Source organism: Medicago truncatula, chromosome 4 (assembly GCF_003473485.1).
Source record: "Medicago truncatula cultivar Jemalong A17 chromosome 4, MtrunA17r5.0-ANR, whole genome shotgun sequence".
Lineage (NCBI taxonomy): Eukaryota > Viridiplantae > Streptophyta > Magnoliopsida > Fabales > Fabaceae > Medicago > Medicago truncatula.
Genome location: NC_053045.1, coordinates 50748317 through 50770066, shown reverse-complemented (window position 1 = coordinate 50770066; position 21750 = coordinate 50748317). Strand labels below are relative to the sequence as shown.

Genomic DNA, 21750 nt, shown 5'->3' with positions numbered 1-21750 from the left:
GGCTTATTTAGATTCTTAAAAATATTTTTTTTTTTTGCAATTATCAAAAATATTTGTTTAGGAAAACAATTTCTCATTTGAAATGAGGTGTGTTATTTGAACAACCATTTGATAGACAACTTATTTGACAACCATAAATTTACAAAGGAAAAGTAGGTTTTTGCACGAAAATCAAAGCAATAGAGAGATAAAGTAAAAACATATGTGAGTATGAGAGAGAAAGTTGTCACAAAAGTTGTTACAAAATAGTTGTACAAATATCATTTCTCTTTGTTTAAAGTGATTTTTTTTAGAAAAAAACCTTTAACAAACGGACTCTTAATCAACTCAACCCAATGCTTATATATATATATATATATATATATATATATATATATATATATATATATATATATATATATATATATAAAGGGTTCTGCTAGTTAAACATACCATAAAAGAGAAACTGTTTTTGACTTTATTATAAATTAATTACATAATTTCAATACATTAACTATGATATAATTTCCTTTTTCATATCCTTAACCAGTACTCCAGAGCACCGGTTAGCATTTTCCTATAAAAAAATCTCAACTCAATGAAAGTCCTTTGATCACAATATTGACAGATATGTAGTGGTGACCATTCTATAAGTCTCTCAAATTACTCAACCGATGGGATAGTAACTCTTTGATGAACTTTTTTTGTGTGTATACAATTTGATCAGGTCCAAATTCCGATGATTTTTTTATTTTTTATTTTAAATGTGTGCAGTTTGAGTGACTTATTCAACAATTAACTAACATACGTAATTATCAAACAAATATCGATACAATGATAATTGATGGAAAAGGATACATGTAACATGATGTCGGACTTAACAAGAAGTGGAAGAGAAAGTGAGAAGATGCAAACTGAAATGGTAAAAATGAAGTTTTGAGAGTAAATAGAAAATACCAAGATGCAAACGGAAGAGGTAAAATAAAGTTTTGAGAGTAAAGTGTCCATTGTATTGGATTGAGATAATCAGACATCATTTTGAGAAGAAAAAAAAAATCCTGAGGATTTTAGCTTGGATTTAAATAACTTTTTAATAAAGAAGACTTCTAGGATTTCAAAATATTTTACAGATTTATAGGATTTCAAAATGTTGTTAAATTCCTTCCATTTGGCTATCTCCCTTTCTCCTTCGTGGACACAAGTCAAACCCAACTCTTAACCCATTAGTGTCATCCCTCCCATTCTTAATCCGTTATTTTTGTCCCTTCCTTAATATATCTTTCGTCCATCATCCAATCAAAATTTGTTTTTATTGATTAGTAAGAGAGGATTTTACTTGTATCCATGACTTTTGATCGAACAATGTTGAATAAAATTGCACTGTGATTCTACTTGACTTGAAAGTATTTGAGAAGTCATTTCCTTTCCTGATTAAGAACTAAAATCAAAGCTTTAATTTATAACAAAAAATATCACAATACATAATACTGACACTCATGAAACAACAACGCCAAAAAAATAATATTCAAACTTTGCAAAATGGCCGTCAAAACGATAATATTCAAATTTTGCTCCAGTTTACACTAGCTTTGTATGTATATTAGTTCCAGTCCCAGATCCTAAGTTTCATAAAAATATAAACTAACTACTCTTACATTGGTGCTTCTTCGGATAAAAACTACTCTTACATTGGACACTGAATGACCAGGAATTCCACTCTCCATGCTATGCTTGCCCATCAGCATCTTTTAGACGTGTAATAAGCTCCTCCTATACATTTTATTTCACTAATTAGAATGGAAAATGTGTATAAAAGTTGCACGAGCAGGGACATTGACAATAATCAGTCATTGATAAATGATAAACCAGTTCACAACCATTATATCATGAATAATTGTTATTTGAAACATAAATTTGAGTATTTGACATCAATGTGGATGATCAGTTAGATGGTTAATTACATTCACTGGATAATAATGAATATAATGCAGGTGCCACATCTTTTAAAACTAACCTATGATTTTGAACACCATTAACCAAAATTCCCACGTGTATATTTGAACACAATTTGCATGATTAATAGATAAATGTATATTTGAACACCCGGTTAATGACATTGAAAATCATGGTTAATTATGTTTAGTGGATGATCAATGAGGTTGTGATACCTTGTTATATTAATTAAACATCCACTAAATGTAATTAACCACATATTTGAACCATCCAAATTGATGTCAAAATATCATTTCTCTAGATTCTCTTAGGATATATATGAACTATCATGAAACAAAAGCAAACAAAAAAAACTACCAACCAACTCGTGAATGATCAACCATATGCGTGCATGTGTATGCTGTCTCAATGCAACTTATGTACAAATGTATGTTTAACTGTAGGGCTACTTGCCTTCTTTCCTTTGGTTGGAAGACCTTTAGCTCTCAAAAGAGCTCGGAGCCTCTCTACAGTCAAGCTCTGGAAGTTCCTACTGGATGTTTGACCATTTGATCCCTCTGCATGTTTAAAAACCAAGTAAGGCAAGATGAGAAATACTGAGATAATACTACAGAATAAAAGTGGTCAAAAATGTCCAGCCATCTTACTACAGATCTTAGGGAAAATATCATCACTGGACTAAAGTCTCAAAGAATCGGCCCTAGCTAAGTTAGATACAAGCTCACTGGCCTTGAAAAGGTTATTAATGTCCAATGCAACTGTTATTGGTTCACTCTAGATTCAACTAGTGACTTGTGATCATATAAATCAATCAAACATGGAAACCCTGTTTAATTTAATAAGAAAATTTATACCAAAAACAGAGGCATCTTGAGAACGCAGTCTGGAATCTGGATACATAGTACCAAACATGATTTTTTATCTTTTAATCCACACTCGAGAAAAAAAGAGGTTGGCTGAATTCTGTTATTGATGTATATGCAAAATACAGACATAAGATTAATGACGTGTTTAAACATCAAAGCATCAAGAGGAACCATGAGACAAGTGATGCTAGACACATTTAAGAATTAGGAAGACGAAATAGCAATCTCAAGAAAACAAATAACTACTCTTGTCCCCAGCAAAAAAAGAGGTATGAGCTCGATCCTAATGGCTAATGCATCATAAAGATCATCTGAACACACCTTGTTGAGGGGTGGTTTGATTATTTAGTTTCTTGGCTGAAGCTCCCAAAACCTTTTCAGCAGTTCTGACAAAAAGTTCAAAAATTAATAAAACTAGACCAGGATAAAATATAGACATAAATGAATTCAAGACATGCCATAACTACTTTGCATTAAAAAACTACCAGGCAGTACAAAATAGTGAAAAACCCAACAATTATACCATACACTTGACTCTTCCACAAAAGGTGGGGTGTGGGAATGATACCTCTTTTTTGAACTGTCAGATACATTCTTCAATTTGAGTGCTCTGATCAGTATGTTCTGTTGATTAGTCTTAATATGTTGCCCTTCTGGATAAATAAGGGAGTCAAAATCACTTCACAACAATTATCTACTTATAGCAAGAATTTATGGGATGAAACAATAGTTCAGAAAAATATATGTCATGGCATTATGACCAAGTGGGTGGAAGGAGTTTGTAGTGTTAAAAAACCAATTCCACAATATCTACAAAACACAAACAAAATATTCAATAACATGATCCATTTAAAAAATGAATCTTTCAACCCTTCAAGTTAGGGGAGCTAAGGAGATAAAGATTTAGAATGCTTGATAGCTTTGACAAAACATGTTTTGAAACACAAATTTTACAGTTTAAAGAATACTGAATCACCCTGCACTAATCCAGATTAAGACCACTAAAATAGTGTGAAACGTTGTAGCAACATAAATACTAACTAAACTTCAATGCAATGTATCAAAGTGCCAATGTGTAAATTATTTCCTTGAAAAAATTGCAGTCAACAGTCAATTAGTCATGCTTCTGTAAGTAACATTCATATTAACATGATTTGAATTTGGTCAAATATTTTGTTCCTTATGAGCCGGAAAAAAATCATTCTTCTAACTCTGGTGACAAGAATGAAACTTTAGGTAAACTTCCCACAATGATAAAAAGGAAAAAACGTTTTTTTTTTTTTTTTTTTGTTTCTTCCCCAAAGTCGCTGCTTGAGGGCAGGGTAATATATGAGCACCAAAGCAACTATATAGGCTTTATAAGTCGCAAAAACATGTCAAAAATACTTGAAAGATAGTAAATAAGACCTGGCGGTGTGGTCTCATGATCGCATACATAAACCCGCATCCGATCCTGCAAAAGCATAAGGTAAAATGCAAACATAAACTCTCATATAACCTCATTAAAACATTAAAGGCTACTACTTCAATTAACAGCTTAAAATAAAAAACATGAATGTACATCAGTAAAAGAATCACTAGCCATTCATTCCAAAAGAAACAATGTTTACGAGACAAAAACAAGGACTCTATTGATCTATTCTATTGCCTATGCCATTACCAGGATAGATCAATCGGTGGAAATTATTTGACAATTCACAAACGAAATCTAATAAATTTTGACACTTTCTTAAGCCCTCTTTGAAGTAAAGTAATAAATTTTGGCACTTCAGAAATGAAATCTACAATCGCATACACATTAGCAACTAAACTAGCAAGCTAGGGTTACGAAATTCCATACACGTGAATGAAAGGGGATTTCACATAAAACTTATAACAGTAAATTCAATAGAAATGGAAGATCGATAAAATGAGATTGAAAGAAAGGGGGAATGTACCGGATTGGAAGAAATGGCGGTGGAAGTGAAGGTGCCGCGAAGGGGAAGATTAGCGAGGAATTGAGAAGCGCCGGGAGAAGAAGAAGAAGAAGTTGAATCCATCGCCAGGGAGGAGAGGTTTCAACTGTTGGTTTGGTTAGGTTCAGTTCGGCGCATAGAAGAGAAGAGAAGAGAAGAGAAGGCAGAAGACTGAACTTTTTCCCTCTCAAGTCTATTTATATATGGAAGAAGAAATGGTGTGGACTCCTCTCTTCAAGAACCTTGATTATTGCTTTAGTTGACGAGAGTTAAGGGACTCTTCATTTGCTTAAAATAAATGAAAATTGTAATTTGGAGAGATATACATACTAGTAAAACATAGATAGTGGAACTCATATCAATATGTGAGTCCCACCACCGTTAATTAATTTAATTAATGGATGTTGTTAATCAATGTCCGTGCCTAAAGATACGGGTTAAAGAATTCAAAAGTAGAAAAATTGTCTTAGAAATATAAACTGTTATTTTTGACAAACTAATAATTACATCACTTTTCAATAAAATTTAATCTTACTTAACCAATGTCCCGGGGCACCGGTTAAGATTCTCCTTAATTAATTATGTTTTTTTATACTTATTTGATCCAATAGTCCCTTAAATAATTTCAACTTTTCATTTTGGTCCCACAATTAATAAAACGTACTTTTAAGTCCCTCACATTTTCCTCCGTTTGCCAAATAAATCCTTGGTGTTAAGTTTAACCCCCAGATGTCTATGGTGAACCAATCTTAAGAGTAGTCCACCATAGACCTTATTAAATTTTTTAATTTAAACCGTTGTTATGTTTTTAAAAAAAGATGACCATTCAATTATACAGGTGTATTTTATCTTACGGTGAGTCAACAACATCTAATTATTTCTCCCTTTCTTCACCTTCTTTTCACCATCATCTTAAACAAATTTCCAGAAACAACATCACATGATTTTCAGAAACAAATTTCCAGAACTGCAACATCAAAAATCAAAACACATATATTATCATGTACCACAAACACTGCATTTTGATCTTTCCTTACTCCTTCTAGTTTCTCTCTCTTCTTTTGAATGTCTGCATTTCCAGTTTTTAAACAACAATCAATCTTTATCATTACAATTGCAACAACAAGAACAAACCCACCACCATCTGCAAATAAAAAATAAAAAAATCCAGAATTTCCAGAATTTCAACATCACATGAATTTCCAGAAATCAAAAATAAAAATAAAAAATCAACATCACATGAATTTCCATAATTGTAACATTACTCATTCCTTCATCTCAATATTCTTCTTCTTCTTCCACGTAACATTCATTTTTCCATGGAATCCATAACTTTGAAAAGAACCCACGAAGAGAAGAACGAGATCTGGAGAGAGGAGGTTTACGGCGGATCGGAGAGAGGAGGTTGGTGGTTGTTGTACTGGGTGGCGCACCGGTTGAGAGAGATAGAAGTGGAATTCGCAAATGCCCAATAACAGGAAGAAGAAATACAAAGTATGGTGGCCGGAAAAGCCCCTTCCCGCGGCGGAGGAAAAAAAGGGTCGACGGAAAAGTTGTTCCTTTCATGAAATTAGTTGGACCAATGGAAAGCCCTCGTCGAGAGGATAAAGAAAATGGTCTTACTTTTTCCGAACGGTGCACATGGTGGACAGTGCGACGCCGAGAAGGGGCGGCGACGGTGGTGGTTTTAAGGGAGAAGAAGAAGGAGCTTATGTGTGAAAAGAAGAAGAAGGAGCGGACCTTTGTATTTTATTTTATTTTATTTTTTTATATAAAACCATGGTCCATTTATTTAATCATAATTCAATGGTAGCCTTTTTTTAATCCAATGGTAGTTGTTGTTGGATCATTGTAAGATAATCATGGTCCATTTAATCTAATGGTAGGTGTTTTATTTAAAGATCAAACAGTTAAAATTTAAAAAATTAATGAAGTCTATGGTGGACTACTCTTAAAATTGATCCACCATAGACATTTGTGGTTAAACTTAACAACGAAGGATTTATTTGGCAAACGGAGGAAAACCTAAGAGACCAAAAAGTACTTTTTATTAATTATGGGACGAAAATGAAAAATGAAAATTAATTGAGGGACCAATGGATCTAATAAGCCTTTTTTTTATAATTTATCTATGTCCTTATCTCTACAAATGGAGAAAATGGAGAGCATCCCAACTCTTAGTTGACATGAGTTAAGACCATCTCCATTTATGATCCTCTCCGTTTCTTCCATTTAGAGAGATGAAGACACAAAAAAATCTATAAAAAAAGTCAAAAACAATTAATGATGATGGGACCCACTTAATGGTATGACCTACTATATATTTTATGTGTCTATTTCTCTCCAAATTGCATTCTCCATTTATTTTGCCAAATGGAGAGGATTCTTCCTCGGTTGACATAGCAAATATCTTACTCTTTTCGTCCCGCAATAGATAACTTATTTGATAATGTGCATTATTGACCTAACATATTTTGACCATATTTTTCTACTAATATACAAAGATGGACAATTTCATATAAGAGGTTGTTAGATTCGTCTTGATGAATATTTTTAAAATATTAAATTTTCATATTTTTTTCTAATAAAGAATTCAAGATATTAAAGATAAAAAAATATACATTGATATGTATGGTAGAGTCTACCGTGTCACTTAATATGGGACAGATGAAGTAGTTTATTGAATTTATAATATCTCATAAAATTAACGGTTGAATTAATTTATAATGTTGTAAAAACATATTTAACGGGGATAGATATTACTTACACCTTAAAAATTCAAGTTATGCTTCGAAATGATCAATATACTCTTTAATTGAAATAAAAATTTCAATTTAATTCAAAACTTTTTCATCGTACGTCTCACAGAAACCGGTTCATGTATTCATCATCCTCAAATCACGTAATCATCTCCCAAATCATGTCAAAGCCAAAAACAACACGCGTATTGATCCCTCTCCGAACGTCGTCGTCTCATTCATCTCTTTCATCGCTTTCCATTTCACATGTCTTCTTCAATAGAAAACATTTTATCAATGGTAAATACAACCGTAGAATCTACTAATCGTGGGTTTTCAAGTTTCACTTTGTTGTTAGCAACGGCATCACTTTATTCTTCTTCAAGGTCCATTAACTAGAGAGGAAAAAATGTAAAATTGATTGAAAGATAAGGTGGAAAAATGTGAAATTGAGAGAAAGATAGTAGTTTTCCAAACTATGTAAAACATGTTTACATAGTTAATGTAAACTAAGTTTACAGAAATTAAGTAAACTTAGTTTATGTGTGTACATGTATAAGGAGTTCATGAGTGTCATCTACATAAGTTGTACATACGTAAATTGAATTTACAATAATTCTCATAGTAAGTAATAGTGTCTATGTTAACTTAAACTTTGTTTACCTTGACAGTTAATACGTAATTTAAATTTACACTAACATCAAAGTAGTGAGCTATGTAATCTTAAATAACGCTACCTTACTTAATCTAAATGCACATCTACACTTCATGTCGCTCACAAAAAAAAAAAACACGACAATGAACAAAACCTAAATATAGACTCTTTAATAAATAAATTCTTGAAATTCACTAACCTTTATGAATAGAGTAAAAATTAATGAAAAAAATGTTGATTCAATATTTAATCTTGGCAGATATTAGTTGCGCATCTATAGTGGTTTGTGGGTGAAAGAGGGGTGAAGATTCAGAATGACCATGGAAAAATGGTTCTTAGAAATTTACATGGAGAAGACAATTTTGATATTATTGTAAAACTCCTAAATTGATTTGGATGTAGCTAGAATTATATAGGGTGAGAAGTAAATTTGGATGTAACTAGAATTACATGGTGTGAGACTAGAAAAACTTTATGGGTGGGGGAATTTAAGAGATTGATTATTGATTTTAGTAATTTTTATTTTAATGGCGGTTGTTTTTTAAGAACTCAAATTTAACCCACTAATTTATATTTTTTTAACTTGTAATTGGTTTTGATTCAATGCGAAAGGATATTGATGTAATTGTATAAACACTTTATGTGCATCATCCATGATGATGTAGGTCTTGATCCCTCCATTTTTTTGTCAGCATCGGTTAGTTCGTAGTTACCGCAAAATGATTGACAATGTTTATTTAACGGTGAGGTCTAGCCTACCTTTACAAACACATGAGTAATTTAAAATTACCCATGTAAGTTAATAATAATAAAAAGCAGCCATGTATACTCATTGTATTTGAAATACTTATTATTTAGTTTTATAAATTGTAACCATATATTTTTGTTATTTTGCAGATTTACCCAAGCATTAATTAAGTTTTATCTTCTCAAAACAATTGTCTAGACTACATTCTGCTTCTGCGTTTTCATCTTTTAATTTTTCAACCTAACCATTACTTCCTTCAATCCATTTGTAATTTGGGAAAAAATTAATTCATCAACATTAAATTCATCCATCGTATTTACTCTCCACTCATACCGTTTCTTCTCTCTCATCTTTGGGGAAAATGCCCTAAGAAACTCATCTCTGTCACGAAACTCCATAATCTCTCACGATTCCATAATCTCAACTTATTCCTCGCGGATTTGCAAGTAAGTAAGTTTTCTTGTTTTAATTGCTATTTAAATGGTTCAAATTGTTTTGTTTGATTTTGGGGTTTAGGGTTCTCCATGTTTTAATGAAGGAAAAAGCTATTTAAAGCGAAAACTTTCTTCACGATTGTACAGCGACATGTATTGTAGTCTTTTCTAATTTGTATTCACCCACTCATTTATTGTTACAACCACTTTTGTATTGTGCCATATAAACATCCAACGGTGAGAAAGACTACAATACATGTCGCTGTACAATCGTGAAGAAAGTTTTCGCTTTAAATAGCTTTTTCCTTCATTAAAACATGGAGAACCCTAAACCCCCAAATCAAACAAAACAATTTGAACCATTTAAATAGCAATTAAAACAAGAAAACTTACTTACTTGCAAATCCGCGAGGAATAAGTTGAGATTATGGAACCGTGAGAGATTATGGAGTTTCGTGACTGAGATAAGTTTCTTAGGGCATTTTCCCCAAAGGTGAGAGAGAAGAAACGGTATGAGTGGAGAGTAAATATGATGGATGAATTTGATGTTGATGAATCAATTTTTTCCCAAATTACAAATGGATTGAAGGAAGTAATGGTTGGGTTGAAAAATTGAAAGAAAAGGTAGAAGAAGAAAGCGGTTATTTGATATTGGAGAAGAAAGCAGTTATGCAGAAGAAGAAAATAATCTGGAATTTTTTATTTTTTTTTAGTTAATTAATGGGTCAATCTGCTAATAACAAAAGTATACCAGGTCAATATATCAAATCCATCTCCTAGTCCATTTTTTATTGTGGATTACAGTTGTCCATGTTATAGTGATGCCACCTCAAGATGGGTAATTTACCCACCTCTTTCCCAAAGCAAGTTAGAAAAAACCTTATTTAACACATTCCATCGAGATTTGAGTGTAAACCCCTCATTACATATTGCATGTGATGGTTCTTCACATAAAATTTATTTTCATTAAAAAAAACTTTCATTTTAAAGGACAAGACTTATGTGCATTTCTTAAATGCTTTTTTTTATGGTTCTTCACATAAAATTAATTTTTTGTTATTGTCACGAAAAATGTATTGAGTTATGAACCATACGAAAAACACACAAGTTTGCTATAGTCACAAAAAATGTATTTCGAGCTAAGAATATACGAAAAACACAAAAAGAAATTTACATAAGTTTTATCCTTAATTCTAACCATTTGTTTGTTTCTCAGTCTTCTCCTTCATTAAATTTCATTTTAAATTATATTTAATTTAGCACAACTTTTGTCAAATTTAATAGATAGTTTATTCATTTTTAAACAATAAATTGATAGATAAATTTTAAATAATAATTTGATAAAATTACATATTTTAATCAATTTATAAATTTAGAAGGCAATGATTTTGTTTTCATGCATGCGCTCATCATTTTCATTCTAAACACACACTCGTGATAATTTTTTTTATCTTATTTTAGAGGTATTTTTCAACTTAAATAGTTAGAATTTATTTATTTTATATTTGAGATAGATGTGATGGTTTATTTAATAAATTACTGGTTATAATATGAGTAATTTATTTTTCTTTTAAGATTTATTAGTTATATGAACTTTTAATAAATAATATACATATAACACAAACATTAATATTTATATTTATATATATATATATATGGGGTTTGCTAGAAGTAGCCTAGAACACACCCACTAATTTTTATGTGGAAGTGTTTTAGCAAAGCTACACCTTAAGGTGTATTTAACCACTTTTTAGTTATTCACTTGCTAAAATACTCCTTCTAAAAACTAAGTGGGTGTATCCTAGCAAATGCCTATAGGATTTGCTAGAACACACCCACTTATTTTTGTTAGAAGGTGTGTTATAGCAACATACACCTTAAGGTGTATTTATTAACTTTTTAGTTATAACTTGCTAAAACACTCCCACATAAAAACTAGTGGGTGTGTTCTAGCAAATCCATATATATATATATATATATATATATATATATATATATATATGTGTGTGTGTGTGTGAATTTTGCTAATTTACACTCACCTTAAAAACTTGAAGGTGTAAGAAGCAAGTATGCACCTTTTCATCCTTCATTTTTGGAATTGAGTACCCGGAGTCGTGTACATTGACTCAAGATTTTGATCACGCTTGGCTGGTTACAACAGTCCCTTAACCATATTTGCATCAATCAATTCTCATCTCCTATTATACAATGGTAAAATGAGCCGAGAACACTTGACTAATTTCTTGTGTAACATCAACTGCGGTCTTCGTAGTGGTATATTGAATGTTTTGGGTTAGAACTAGGAAACTATACCATGTCTGTTTTTTCAGGACGTAGAATATTTCATGTGGCTAGAACTAGTGAATGATCGAATTGAAATTTATATACCAAGTATTAAAAACAATGCTGTCATGCCACCTCAATAAAGAAACACCATTTTAATTTATATACTTGATAGATAATTAATTAATCATAGAGTGGTGCATGACATAATTTCACATGGAAATCAACCATTAAAAACGTTTGGTTTTCTTTTTCTAATATTTTTTTTTGTGATCAAACTTGAAAATTTTATTCACCTGAAGTCATTGTAATTCATCAAAGTGATATAATAACATCCTAATTAAAGTGAAAAACCAAGCCAGAAAAATCATTCTCCATGGTTGAACACCCAGAACTAGGGCTTGTAATTGTAATGGCAAGAAGCGTAGGTTCAAATTTGTATTCCTATTTTATTTGCTTTACTAGCCATTGCAACGGTTCTAGTTTTTGAGAAGTCTCAATTTGATGAGATCGTGAAGTTTAATCTTGTTGGCATTCAACTTTAAAAGAAAGTCAGATTGACTGCTGCTTGGAGAAAGTGGAAATGCATGGAAGAGAGAAACGTATGGAAGACAGCGAGAAACTGAGGGAAAAGATCAAAATGCAAGATGTCTGTGATGCATAATAATACTTGCGGCCTTCTAATACTCTGACCGTTCACTTGCTCACGTACGGTTCACGATATCAGACGCTCGTGCAACGTAGAAGTTGCCATTGTTTCATTCTATCCATTAAAACATAACATTAAAAAAAAAAAAACTGATAAAGGAACTAGAAAAGAACACAATAAGACATGACTATAAAGGAACCAATACCCCTTAAGGAATAAGATCTATTTATAACAAGTGAAAAATCAACATCTTGGCCTCTAAGAGCAAGAGCTACACACGAGTTTGCTTTCAGATGAATGTGATTAACCTGAATAATCCAACCTAAGAGGTGGATAAAATAAAGAACCTCCTGACATAGACATTGAAGATGAAGGATAGCAGTAAACCGATTGTGAATCATATTAACAACACGAGTTGAGTTCGAATGCTTCTTCTCTTCAGGCGGTGAAGCTGCGTGTTCAGGCAGCCACCTCTATGAGTGGTAATCTCTCCGTTGGTAAATGTGTTACTTCGGATACCACTGTTCTTGATTCGTTCTTTATCAGTCCCCATAACCGCCATTTTAGAGATATTATTACGGTCACTTGGAAGGCTCCTTCAGCTCCTTGGTTCAAAGTTAACATGGATGGCTCGGTGGTTGGGTCCTTAGGCGCCTGTGGTGGTTTGTTTCGTGACCATTCGGGCGCTTTCCTTGGAGCATTCGCTGCTAATATTGGAAACTCCTCTGTTTTTATGGCTATATTCTAGCTATGGAATATGCAGCCAGTAACGGTTGGAGAAACATCTGGTTAGAAAATGATTCCACCAGTGCTTTAGCGGTTTTTAAGATCAGGTCTCTTGTTCTAGTGCTCCTCAGAAACCGTTTGCATAATGCTTGCAATCAGGGAATTCAGGTCATTTGTTCTCACATTTTCAGGGAAGGTAACTGTTGCGCCGACTTGCTAGCTAATATGGGTCACTCTCTTCATGATTCAGTGTGGTACTCGGTGTTGCCGCATGCTTTGCTTCCGCATTTCTTTAGGGACCGCCATGCCTTGCCTAACATCCGGTTTCCTTAGATGGTGTTGGTTTTTCTTCATATTTTATTTTCCTTTTTTTTGCTGTGCTTTCTTTGAGGGTTTTGGCCTAGACCCCGTCTTGTACATCTTTTTTCCCTTTTTTAATAATATTTTTGAGCTGGCCGGCATAGGATGGGAGTTCTGCGGGGTGCCAACCTAGTTGGGTGTCGCTGCTTCCCCTTGATGTCGTTCTACGCTCCTGGTTTAGCAAAAAAAAATAAAAAATGAGTTAGATGCATAATTCAAGTAAGACATCTCATGTTCCAAGATACACCAAAAACCTTTTCACAAATTGACAGTGATGATCTCCAATAAGGCCACCCCAAGCTGAGTGACAATGGATGTAGGATCCATATGTGTTAATTTTATGTATGTAACACAAACAACATTGTGAAAATACAGTGTTTCTATATGTGTGTGTCTATATATATATATTTATATTTGTATTTGTGTGTGTGTGAATTTTGCTAATTTACACTCACCTAAAAACTCGAAGGGATATGCAGCAAATATGCACCTTTTCATTTGAACAAAAATCATTCATCTTTATTGCTAAAAACTAATAATGAGGGCTAGTTTTGTAACTTTATTAAAAGAATATTTGTTAATTTACACCAACTTTACTTATGAACTTTTTATGTTTCAAAGAGACAATGACAAACATGAAACAACTCAAATAAGGATGATTTAGGTTGTCTTCTAACTTTAAGAGTTCATCTCCATCATGTTTAGGGGTAACGCATAAAAACTTATTCACCAGAACCATAACCTCACCCAATCCATTAATTAAAAAAAGAAAAAGGTTTGGTTACCCTTAAATACGACGTGGTCACTCATAAACAATTACTCTCACAAAATAGAGACTCATAAACGCAACTTTAAACGGTTCGTCTTTTTGCATGGACAAGACGGAGAGACTCATAAACGCATTTGTAAAAACGCAACTCCGAACAATTCGTCTATGTGCTTGGACAAGTCTAACAAATTTCCACGTTGAGGGTGGCAAATTGAGTTGTTAATAAGGATCAAGTTTCGATCGTAGTAATATAAGGTAAAGATGTTGCTTATTTGCTTGCTTATCTTGAAAATATTGATTCTTAAAAATAAGGATCAGGTTTCGATCGTAGTTACCCGGATACCTCGACTCAAGGAATTGTATCTTGAAAATATTGATTTAACTTTTTTTAATTCAAAACAAAAACTTAAAAATATTGTTGTGTTACTATCCGAATCTTTTTTCATTAAGTGAACCAATTGTTTCATATACAATTTAATTCCAATTTTTTTGCTAAAAATAATAATTCCAATTTAATTCGGTCCATTTCTATTTTTGCCCGTGTGGTTGAACCATTTAAAGCGTGAGTTATACGACTTAAATCCACAAATTTACAGGTTGACATGTTAACCTGCCTAACTTTTATTTTATACTCCCTCCGGTCCTATATATAAGAAACAATTTATTTTTTTGATTCATTAAATAGTTGATGTATTTGGTCTATTTCTAAATTAGGTACATCAATTATTGAATGAATCTAAAAAGTTAACTTTTTCTTATAAATAGGACCGGAGGTAGTATAATTGATATTAACATAAGTGCACGATTTTTATGTTGTAGTAAAGTATAGACCCTACATATGCTTGTGAATATCAAGGTAGCCTTTTTATTCTCCTAAGTGTGCAAATAAATAAAGTATTTTTTGTATTTCATAAAGGATGCAAGATGATTGGAAAATGATTTGATGTTTGTTTTAAAAATATGTAATGATGGAAAGTGTATCAAAATCATCGGAGTTCATTGTTGTAAGGAACAATCCAAATCTTATTCCTTCCTTTTACCTCGAAAATGCATGTCTGAGGATAAGATATTCACTACTGTTTTCTATCTCTAGTAAGAAAGAATTGCCTCATTAACAAGATTACTTATTCCCATTGCTAACCTTATTGATAATGACCACTAAGCTCGAATACCCATTAGTACATCCCAAAAAAGTCTTTGGCTATTATCATGTTTTGTTTAACCTTATATTCCAACGACTTACCTTCATTTTCCATTTATCGGTAGGTTGCCGAAAATTTTAGTGAATTAAGATCTTTCAATATTCACATTATCAATTTCAACTCTTGTTCCTTCATTGATAACATCGATAAATGATTGTTAGATCTTGTTGTGCTTAAGTCAATCTAACTTGGCTAACCAAGTTCTAACAACCACACTATAATTCTATTTAAAAAGCAAGATCTCTCCACAAAGAAGATTTAGATATTTAGCAAGCAAGATCTTTCCATAAACAAGATTTAGCCTATAAACTACGTCCATCTGATTCATACAACGATATGGTAGTTCGGAAAGTGGCATTCTCATAGAATGCGTTGATTTCCCACAATGGCTCACGTTGTTTGAAGGAAGAGATGCTAAGATCTCATGACTTGGAAAACATGAAAAGAAATCGACAAAATTATCCTGATTCTAAGTAAGGTTGATTGAAATGGTAAGATATTTCTTTCAGTTTAACAACCGATCTTTGATTCGATTTTAATACTTAAAATGTAGTAGTCTTCAATCACTTTTAGAGAGAGTTTTGTACCCGATTTGAGATATAAATATATGTAGCTGTGCGCAGATTTGACACTTGGTTCATAAAAAAAAGTCACGCTAACTGTATCCATGTAACACTTATTAAGAAAAAAAAAGAGTAAATTTTGTATCTTTCCTAAACAATATTAGTAGTCACGATATTGTCATGATGTTGTGGTGTTTGTGGCGACGATGCAACAACAAAGTGTGGGTGGGTGAACTTAATCCTATTACCGAGGTCGTCCAGCTTGCATGAGATGCTCTTATTCAATGGCAGTCAGTTCGCGTTATGAAAAATATGTAATGATGGAAAGTGCATCCGAATCATCGAAGTTCATTGTTATAATAAAAAACAATCCAAATCTTATTAAGTGTAATGTTGACAAAGCTTTTTTTGCTGATCAACGGTGCTTCGGTATTAGTATGTGAATTGGAATTCTCGAGGCCATTTTATTAAAGCTTTAACGAAATGGTAGGATGGTTTCCTCCCCGATAAAAGCAGAGGCATTAGACTGTGTGGTGCCATCTTTTAGCTTGATCAATTGGGACTATCAAATATGCAAATTGAGCTAGATTGTAAGTAAGTGGTAGACATCATTGCTGATAGACTAATAATCAATCTGAATTTGTTAATAGGGTTAATGGTGTTTTACCCCCCTGTAATATAAGTCATTTTTGGTTTTCCCTCCTGTAAAATATTTTTTTTGGTTTACCCCCTGTAAATTTTATTTTTTTTTGGAATACCCCCTAATAGGTCATAAAAAAACGAAAAAATTATGCAAAAAAAAAATAAAGTCGTTTTTTTATGACCTATTAGGGAGGTATTCCAATTTTTTTTTTTTTACAGGGGTGTAATATTACAAGGGGATAAAACACCATTAACCCTTGTTAATATTACGTTTTGATGTAGATCACTATTACGATATTTTCCAAATGTTAAGACAAGTTTTATTAAAAAAAAAACAAGTAAATTGTATTGCCCAAGTGTAAAGAAGGTGTCAAAATTGTATACCTGTCACCATATCTTTAATTTGAGTCTATCATATATTAAATTTAGGAAAATGTTAACCAATGTTCTTAAATATTAGTTAAGAATATAAAATTAAAAAGATTGTGAAAAAGTGAATATTCAACTTTTTGAAAATAAAAAAAAAGTTGTTGTTTCCAATAAAAAAATTCTATAATTAACTTCCTTAATTAGTGTCATAAGGTCACTGGTTAATAAGACTCTTACATTTATTATGTCGTCGATAGTTTAACTAATGTGCCAAAATTATAGTATGAGTTAATTTTTTGGTATGAGTTATTGTGGGTAAAAGAAAAAAAGCAAAACAATATGAATAATCATGGAAGGAGTGGTGGTCAAAGGCAGAGTCACGTATTGTTCCTATCCTGACCTGTCTCAATTTGAATTAAAAATTAAAAATAATGTTACTTGACTGTCTAAACTAGATAATGATATTATTTCTATCTTCAATATAATAGATTGACACGCCATCTCCATCTCCACATCACAGTGAGAGTGAGCGTTATCAGTGACTCGATATCAATAATTATGTATGTACTCAGCTCAAACAAATACAAGCATAACCTAACAAAGGGCCCTATTTCCAGATTGATTGGTCTTGTGCCTTTAAATTAATTTTGTATCTAAAACAATTTGTACCTTTCAATTTTACGGTCAAATTCAGGTTAATTATATAATTCCTATCCCAAATATTCCCGAATCAGTTTAAGTGAACATCTGAGTCATTAAGCTCAGTTTAGTGAAAGTGCCAAAGTGACAAAAGAATTATTATATTAATATAATATAATTAATTAAACTAATATAAGACCTAAGGTTTATTTTCATTTTTACTCCACCCAACTCACTTAAATATTAAGGATTATGTAAGTGGGACGTGACTCCCTTAAAATAAAAAATGTCATTAAAAAACTCAGAGTTGATACATGTAATCAATGAGGTGTAAGATATAAAAAGCAACCAATAATTATCATCTTTTAGAATAACAAATATTTTTTAGCATAATTGCTTTATCAAAATCAATAATCATGAATAGTTTATTACATACAAGTAGCATGATGAAATCAATTCTATGTGCTGCGCAAAACACTCTCCGGCTCATATTAGTGTAGCACACCCTTGTGGCCCATAGTAAAAACCGGATAAGAATGTGTTTCCATAATGAAATTACAAATTTGGATAAGTATACCGAATAGTATGGAGCACGTAACCATTCACGTTGACCACTGTAGTAAAATCAAACACAACATGTTACATCATCATAACCGTACACGCTTCCTTAATATAACCAAAATATGAAAATCAAAGGTGAATAATTCAGGTGTAGTGTAGGACACTAGTTTCAAATGTTTTAGTAGATTTTAGATCCCATTTTTCAGTTTATTATTATGGAACAATGTGTTGGGAGTAGTAAAGAGAAAAAGACAAAAACATAGAGATCTTATAATATTGTCATCATCATCAATTCATCATGCAGTTACACAGAGAGAGAAAAGAAGAGGGAGTAATGGCAATGGCTACAATGAGAGAGATGCCAAGGAGCCCTGAAGCCAAACTTGGGATGAGAGTTGAAGATCTATGGGATGTTCAAGAGGCACAATTAAGTCCTAATGACAAACTTAATGCTTGTTTTGAAAGCATACCTGTTTCTGCTTTTCCTTTGCCTGCTAAAAACCAAGGTAGTTTAGTGTCTATGTATGTATGTGTCTGATTTTGATTGAATAAAAGAAAAAGTGATTTTGATCACACCCAGATGAAAATTTATGTGCATGTTTGGTATCACGATAGTATATCAGAATCATGGTGGTTCACCGTGATTCTGACAAACCAACCAACTATGGTACCAAACATGCATGTGTGACCAATTGATGTGTTATTGTGTGTGTGTGTTATAATTTTTTTGTGGTGTGTTTTTATTGGGTTTGTTCTAAAAGTGTGAATTTTATGTTTGCTTGTATAGAAATTGAAATAAAATCAGATGCTACCTTGGCTGAAGCTGTGAAAATACTAGCACGTCACAATATTCTGAGTGCACCTGTTGTGGATGTTGATGCACCTGAAGATGCTACTTGGATTGATAGATACATCGGAATAGTTGAGTTTGCTGGAATTGTTGTATGGATTTTGCATCAGGTTAGATACATATGTCACTTGTCAATTCAATTATTTCACTTTCAGAATAAAAATGAGGAAAAGATCAAAAGACATATGAATCTAAAATTTACAATCAATTTTTGTACTTATATTTACAGTGTTTTCATATCTAAAAATGATATGATACCTGTTCTATTTAAGTGATTTTCTTAGATGCTTCAATTTCACACTAAGCTAATGTGATAATGTTGTTGACAGTCTGAGCCTCCATCCCCCAGGAGTCCATCCACTCCAACTAGCGCAAGTGCTATTGCAGCCGCAGCAAACGGAAATACTTTTGCCCGAGAACTCGAAGCCTTAGGCCTCGGATCTGCAGCGACAACTTCTGGAAACTTTTTTGAGGATCTTACTTCTTCTGAACTTTATAAGAACACGAAGGTTGTTTTGCGATGTCTAAATTTCTTTCAAGTGATTCTTCTTCCAGCTACTAATGAGTTTGTATTTAGTTATTTAAGTAGCTAACTTTTTCGCAAACAGGTTCAAGATATTTCAGGAACATTTCGATGGGCTCCGTTTCTTGCTTTGGAGAGATCAAACTCATTTCTAACCATGCTCTTGTTGCTTTCTAAGTACAAAATGAAGAGTGTTCCTGTGGTAGACTTGGGTTCTGGTACAATTGATAACATCATCACACAACCCGCCGTGATTCATATGTTGGCAGAATGTGCCGGACTTCAATGGTTCGAAAGTTGGGGAACCAAGGAACTATCTGATGTTGGTCTTCCCCTTGTGACACCAAAACAGATCATCAAGGTGTGTACTATATCATATAAGCTCTCATTGCATTGAACCTTGTCAAGTATGAATTCTGCATAACTCTAGTGCATACAGAGTAAAATGCTATCTTGCATTTCTTAAATGTGTGTGCATATATGGAAAATGCTTCAAAATAGTTATTTCATTTCCCCTTTCAAGTAAAGTAAACTTGTCGATCTTGATGAACTTGACAATGGATCGTTTCATTCTTTTCAGGTTTATGAGGATGAACCAGTCCTTCAAGCATTTAAAGAGATGAGGAAAAAGAGGGTTGGAGGGGTGCCTGTAATCAAAAGAGGTGGCACCACGGCAGTTGGTAATATAAGCTTGCGAGATGTTCAATTCTTGCTAACTGCTCCAGAAATCTATCATGATTATAGGTATGTCAGAGGTTTTAAATTGTGATTCGCAGTTGCGCCACAGTCCTTGATATTGCTGAGAAATGTTGTCAAATATGGCTGATGCGACCTCAATCACGGTCAGAGACATCAAAAACCTTGTGTCACGACCTGAACTGTGGACGCGGACCTTTTATTAAAACTGTGTTTAGACCGCATTGCTGATATCTTCTATCTTTCTTTCTTTAGTTGTTCTATCTGTTTCATTACTACATACTCATTGGATGTTCACATTTTGACAGAACTATTACAGTGAAGGACTTCCTGACCTCCGTTAGAAGCTACTTAGAGAAGAATAAAAACGCATTCCCAATGTCAAGTGAATTCATTACATGCAAAAGGGACTGTACAGTGAAAGAGTTGATTCAATTGCTTGACAAAGAGCAAATTCACAGGGTCTATGTTGTGGATGATGATGGGAACCTTGAAGGACTAATCACACTAAGAGATATCATCTCAAGGCTAGTACATGAACCCCACGGCTATTTTGGTGATTTCTTTGATGGTGTTCTCCCTCTACCTGCTAACAGCAGGGTTTAACAGACAAGGCATCAAGAAAGAATAACTTGCTCTTGCAGAGATTTTTTGTTTTTGTTTTTGTTTTTGAAATAATTCTTCAGAGGAAAAGTAAAAAATATGTATTTATCTTCAGGTTGAAGATGTGTACCTAGGTCTTTGTAATGTGTAGGCAGTTTGCAAGTTACTTGCACCTGTTTTAACTAATTTTAGAATGGGACTTTTATGTACTGTAAATTCTGGTGTAACCGTAAGTTCTGTCAAATTTTGGGTTGTTTTCGTTGTCTTCGATTCGTGTTTCTGTTCACCTTATTATGACTAGAGCGACACGTGTCTATCCACATTTTTCTTTTGTATTTTGTTTTTTTATGTATTATAAAATATGTTTACTTCAGTTTAATAAATTTATGTGTTTTTCACTTTAAAATATTCAACATAGTTAATTTTCAGATTTTCTATAATTTTGACATACTATTAAGATTTAAATTTGCAGAGAATTTAATTTATTAAGGTAATTTTGTCCAGCAAAATTCCGACCAAAAGTTACTCCCTCCGGTCCTATTTATAAGAGAATTTTAGGTCAACAAAAGTTGATGTATCTAGTTAAAAATTCAGTCCAAATACATTCACTTTTGTTGACCTAAATTTCTCTTATATATAGGACCGGAGGTAGTATTAGTTAACTTTCGAGTTCCTTTTATATACTACTAACGGAAAATGCTCACAAGTAATGGTATAAATTTTGAAATAGTACCTGGTGCATGAAAAGGCTTAAGTTGAATGGTAGTCTTTGTTGGTGGCTATGGAAACAGACAAAAGATAATATCCCAAGTCCCAACACGACAAAAAAGAGACCCATTATTCTCGGGGGTCGGCTTGGAACGTATCCCAATTGGAACTTGTGTTTTGCACTTGTTAGTTTGACGTAGGAAGTTGACAAAAACAAAGAAAATGAAAAGGTTGAAAACAAAGGGAAAATATAGGAAAACTACACTAGCGTACGGCGTA

At 32.8% G+C, this 21750-nt stretch overlaps 2 protein-coding genes across 2 annotated transcripts; one reads left to right on the top strand and one right to left on the bottom strand.

The window, feature by feature from the left end:
* Nucleotides 1-1476: 1476 nt before the first annotated feature.
* LOC11407454 (uncharacterized) lies at nucleotides 1477-5048 on the bottom strand. Its single transcript, XM_003608793.4, has 6 exons — nucleotides 4736-5048; nucleotides 4206-4251; nucleotides 3367-3451; nucleotides 3120-3184; nucleotides 2386-2489; nucleotides 1477-1749 (listed from the first exon to the last, which is right to left on the bottom strand). The coding sequence occupies exons 1-6, from the start codon at nucleotides 4835-4837 to the stop codon at nucleotides 1705-1707; spliced, it is 447 nt and encodes a 148-aa protein (XP_003608841.1). The 5' UTR covers nucleotides 4838-5048; the 3' UTR covers nucleotides 1477-1704.
* A 13341-nt stretch (nucleotides 5049-18389) lies between these two features.
* On the top strand, nucleotides 18390-21098 carry LOC11407941 (SNF1-related protein kinase regulatory subunit gamma-1). The gene is made up of 6 exons (XM_003608788.4): nucleotides 18390-18597; nucleotides 18879-19051; nucleotides 19271-19450; nucleotides 19550-19825; nucleotides 20045-20208; nucleotides 20469-21098. The coding sequence occupies exons 1-6, from the start codon at nucleotides 18390-18392 to the stop codon at nucleotides 20764-20766; spliced, it is 1299 nt and encodes a 432-aa protein (XP_003608836.1). The 3' UTR covers nucleotides 20767-21098.
* The last annotated feature ends 652 nt before the right edge of the window (nucleotides 21099-21750 follow it).

Excerpts from the sequence above, each read along its gene's own strand:
- LOC11407941 (XM_003608788.4), top strand. The coding sequence starts at position 18,390 with ATGCAGTTACACAGAGAGAGAAAAGAAGAGGGAGTAATGGCAATGGCT. Across the intron at positions 18,598-18,878 it reads TTTGCCTGCTAAAAACCAAG|AAATTGAAATAAAATCAGAT; the intron begins GTAGTTTAGTGT and ends TTGCTTGTATAG. Across the intron at positions 19,052-19,270 it reads TTGTATGGATTTTGCATCAG|TCTGAGCCTCCATCCCCCAG; the intron begins GTTAGATACATA and ends TGTTGTTGACAG.
- LOC11407454 (XM_003608793.4), bottom strand. The coding sequence starts at position 4,837 with ATGGATTCAACTTCTTCTTCTTCTTCTCCCGGCGCTTCTCAATTCCTC. Across the intron at positions 3,185-3,366 it reads TCTGACAGTTCAAAAAAGAG|AACTGCTGAAAAGGTTTTGG; the intron begins GTATCATTCCCA and ends ACTTTTTGTCAG. Across the intron at positions 2,490-3,119 it reads TCAAACCACCCCTCAACAAG|AGGGATCAAATGGTCAAACA; the intron begins GTGTGTTCAGAT and ends TTAAACATGCAG.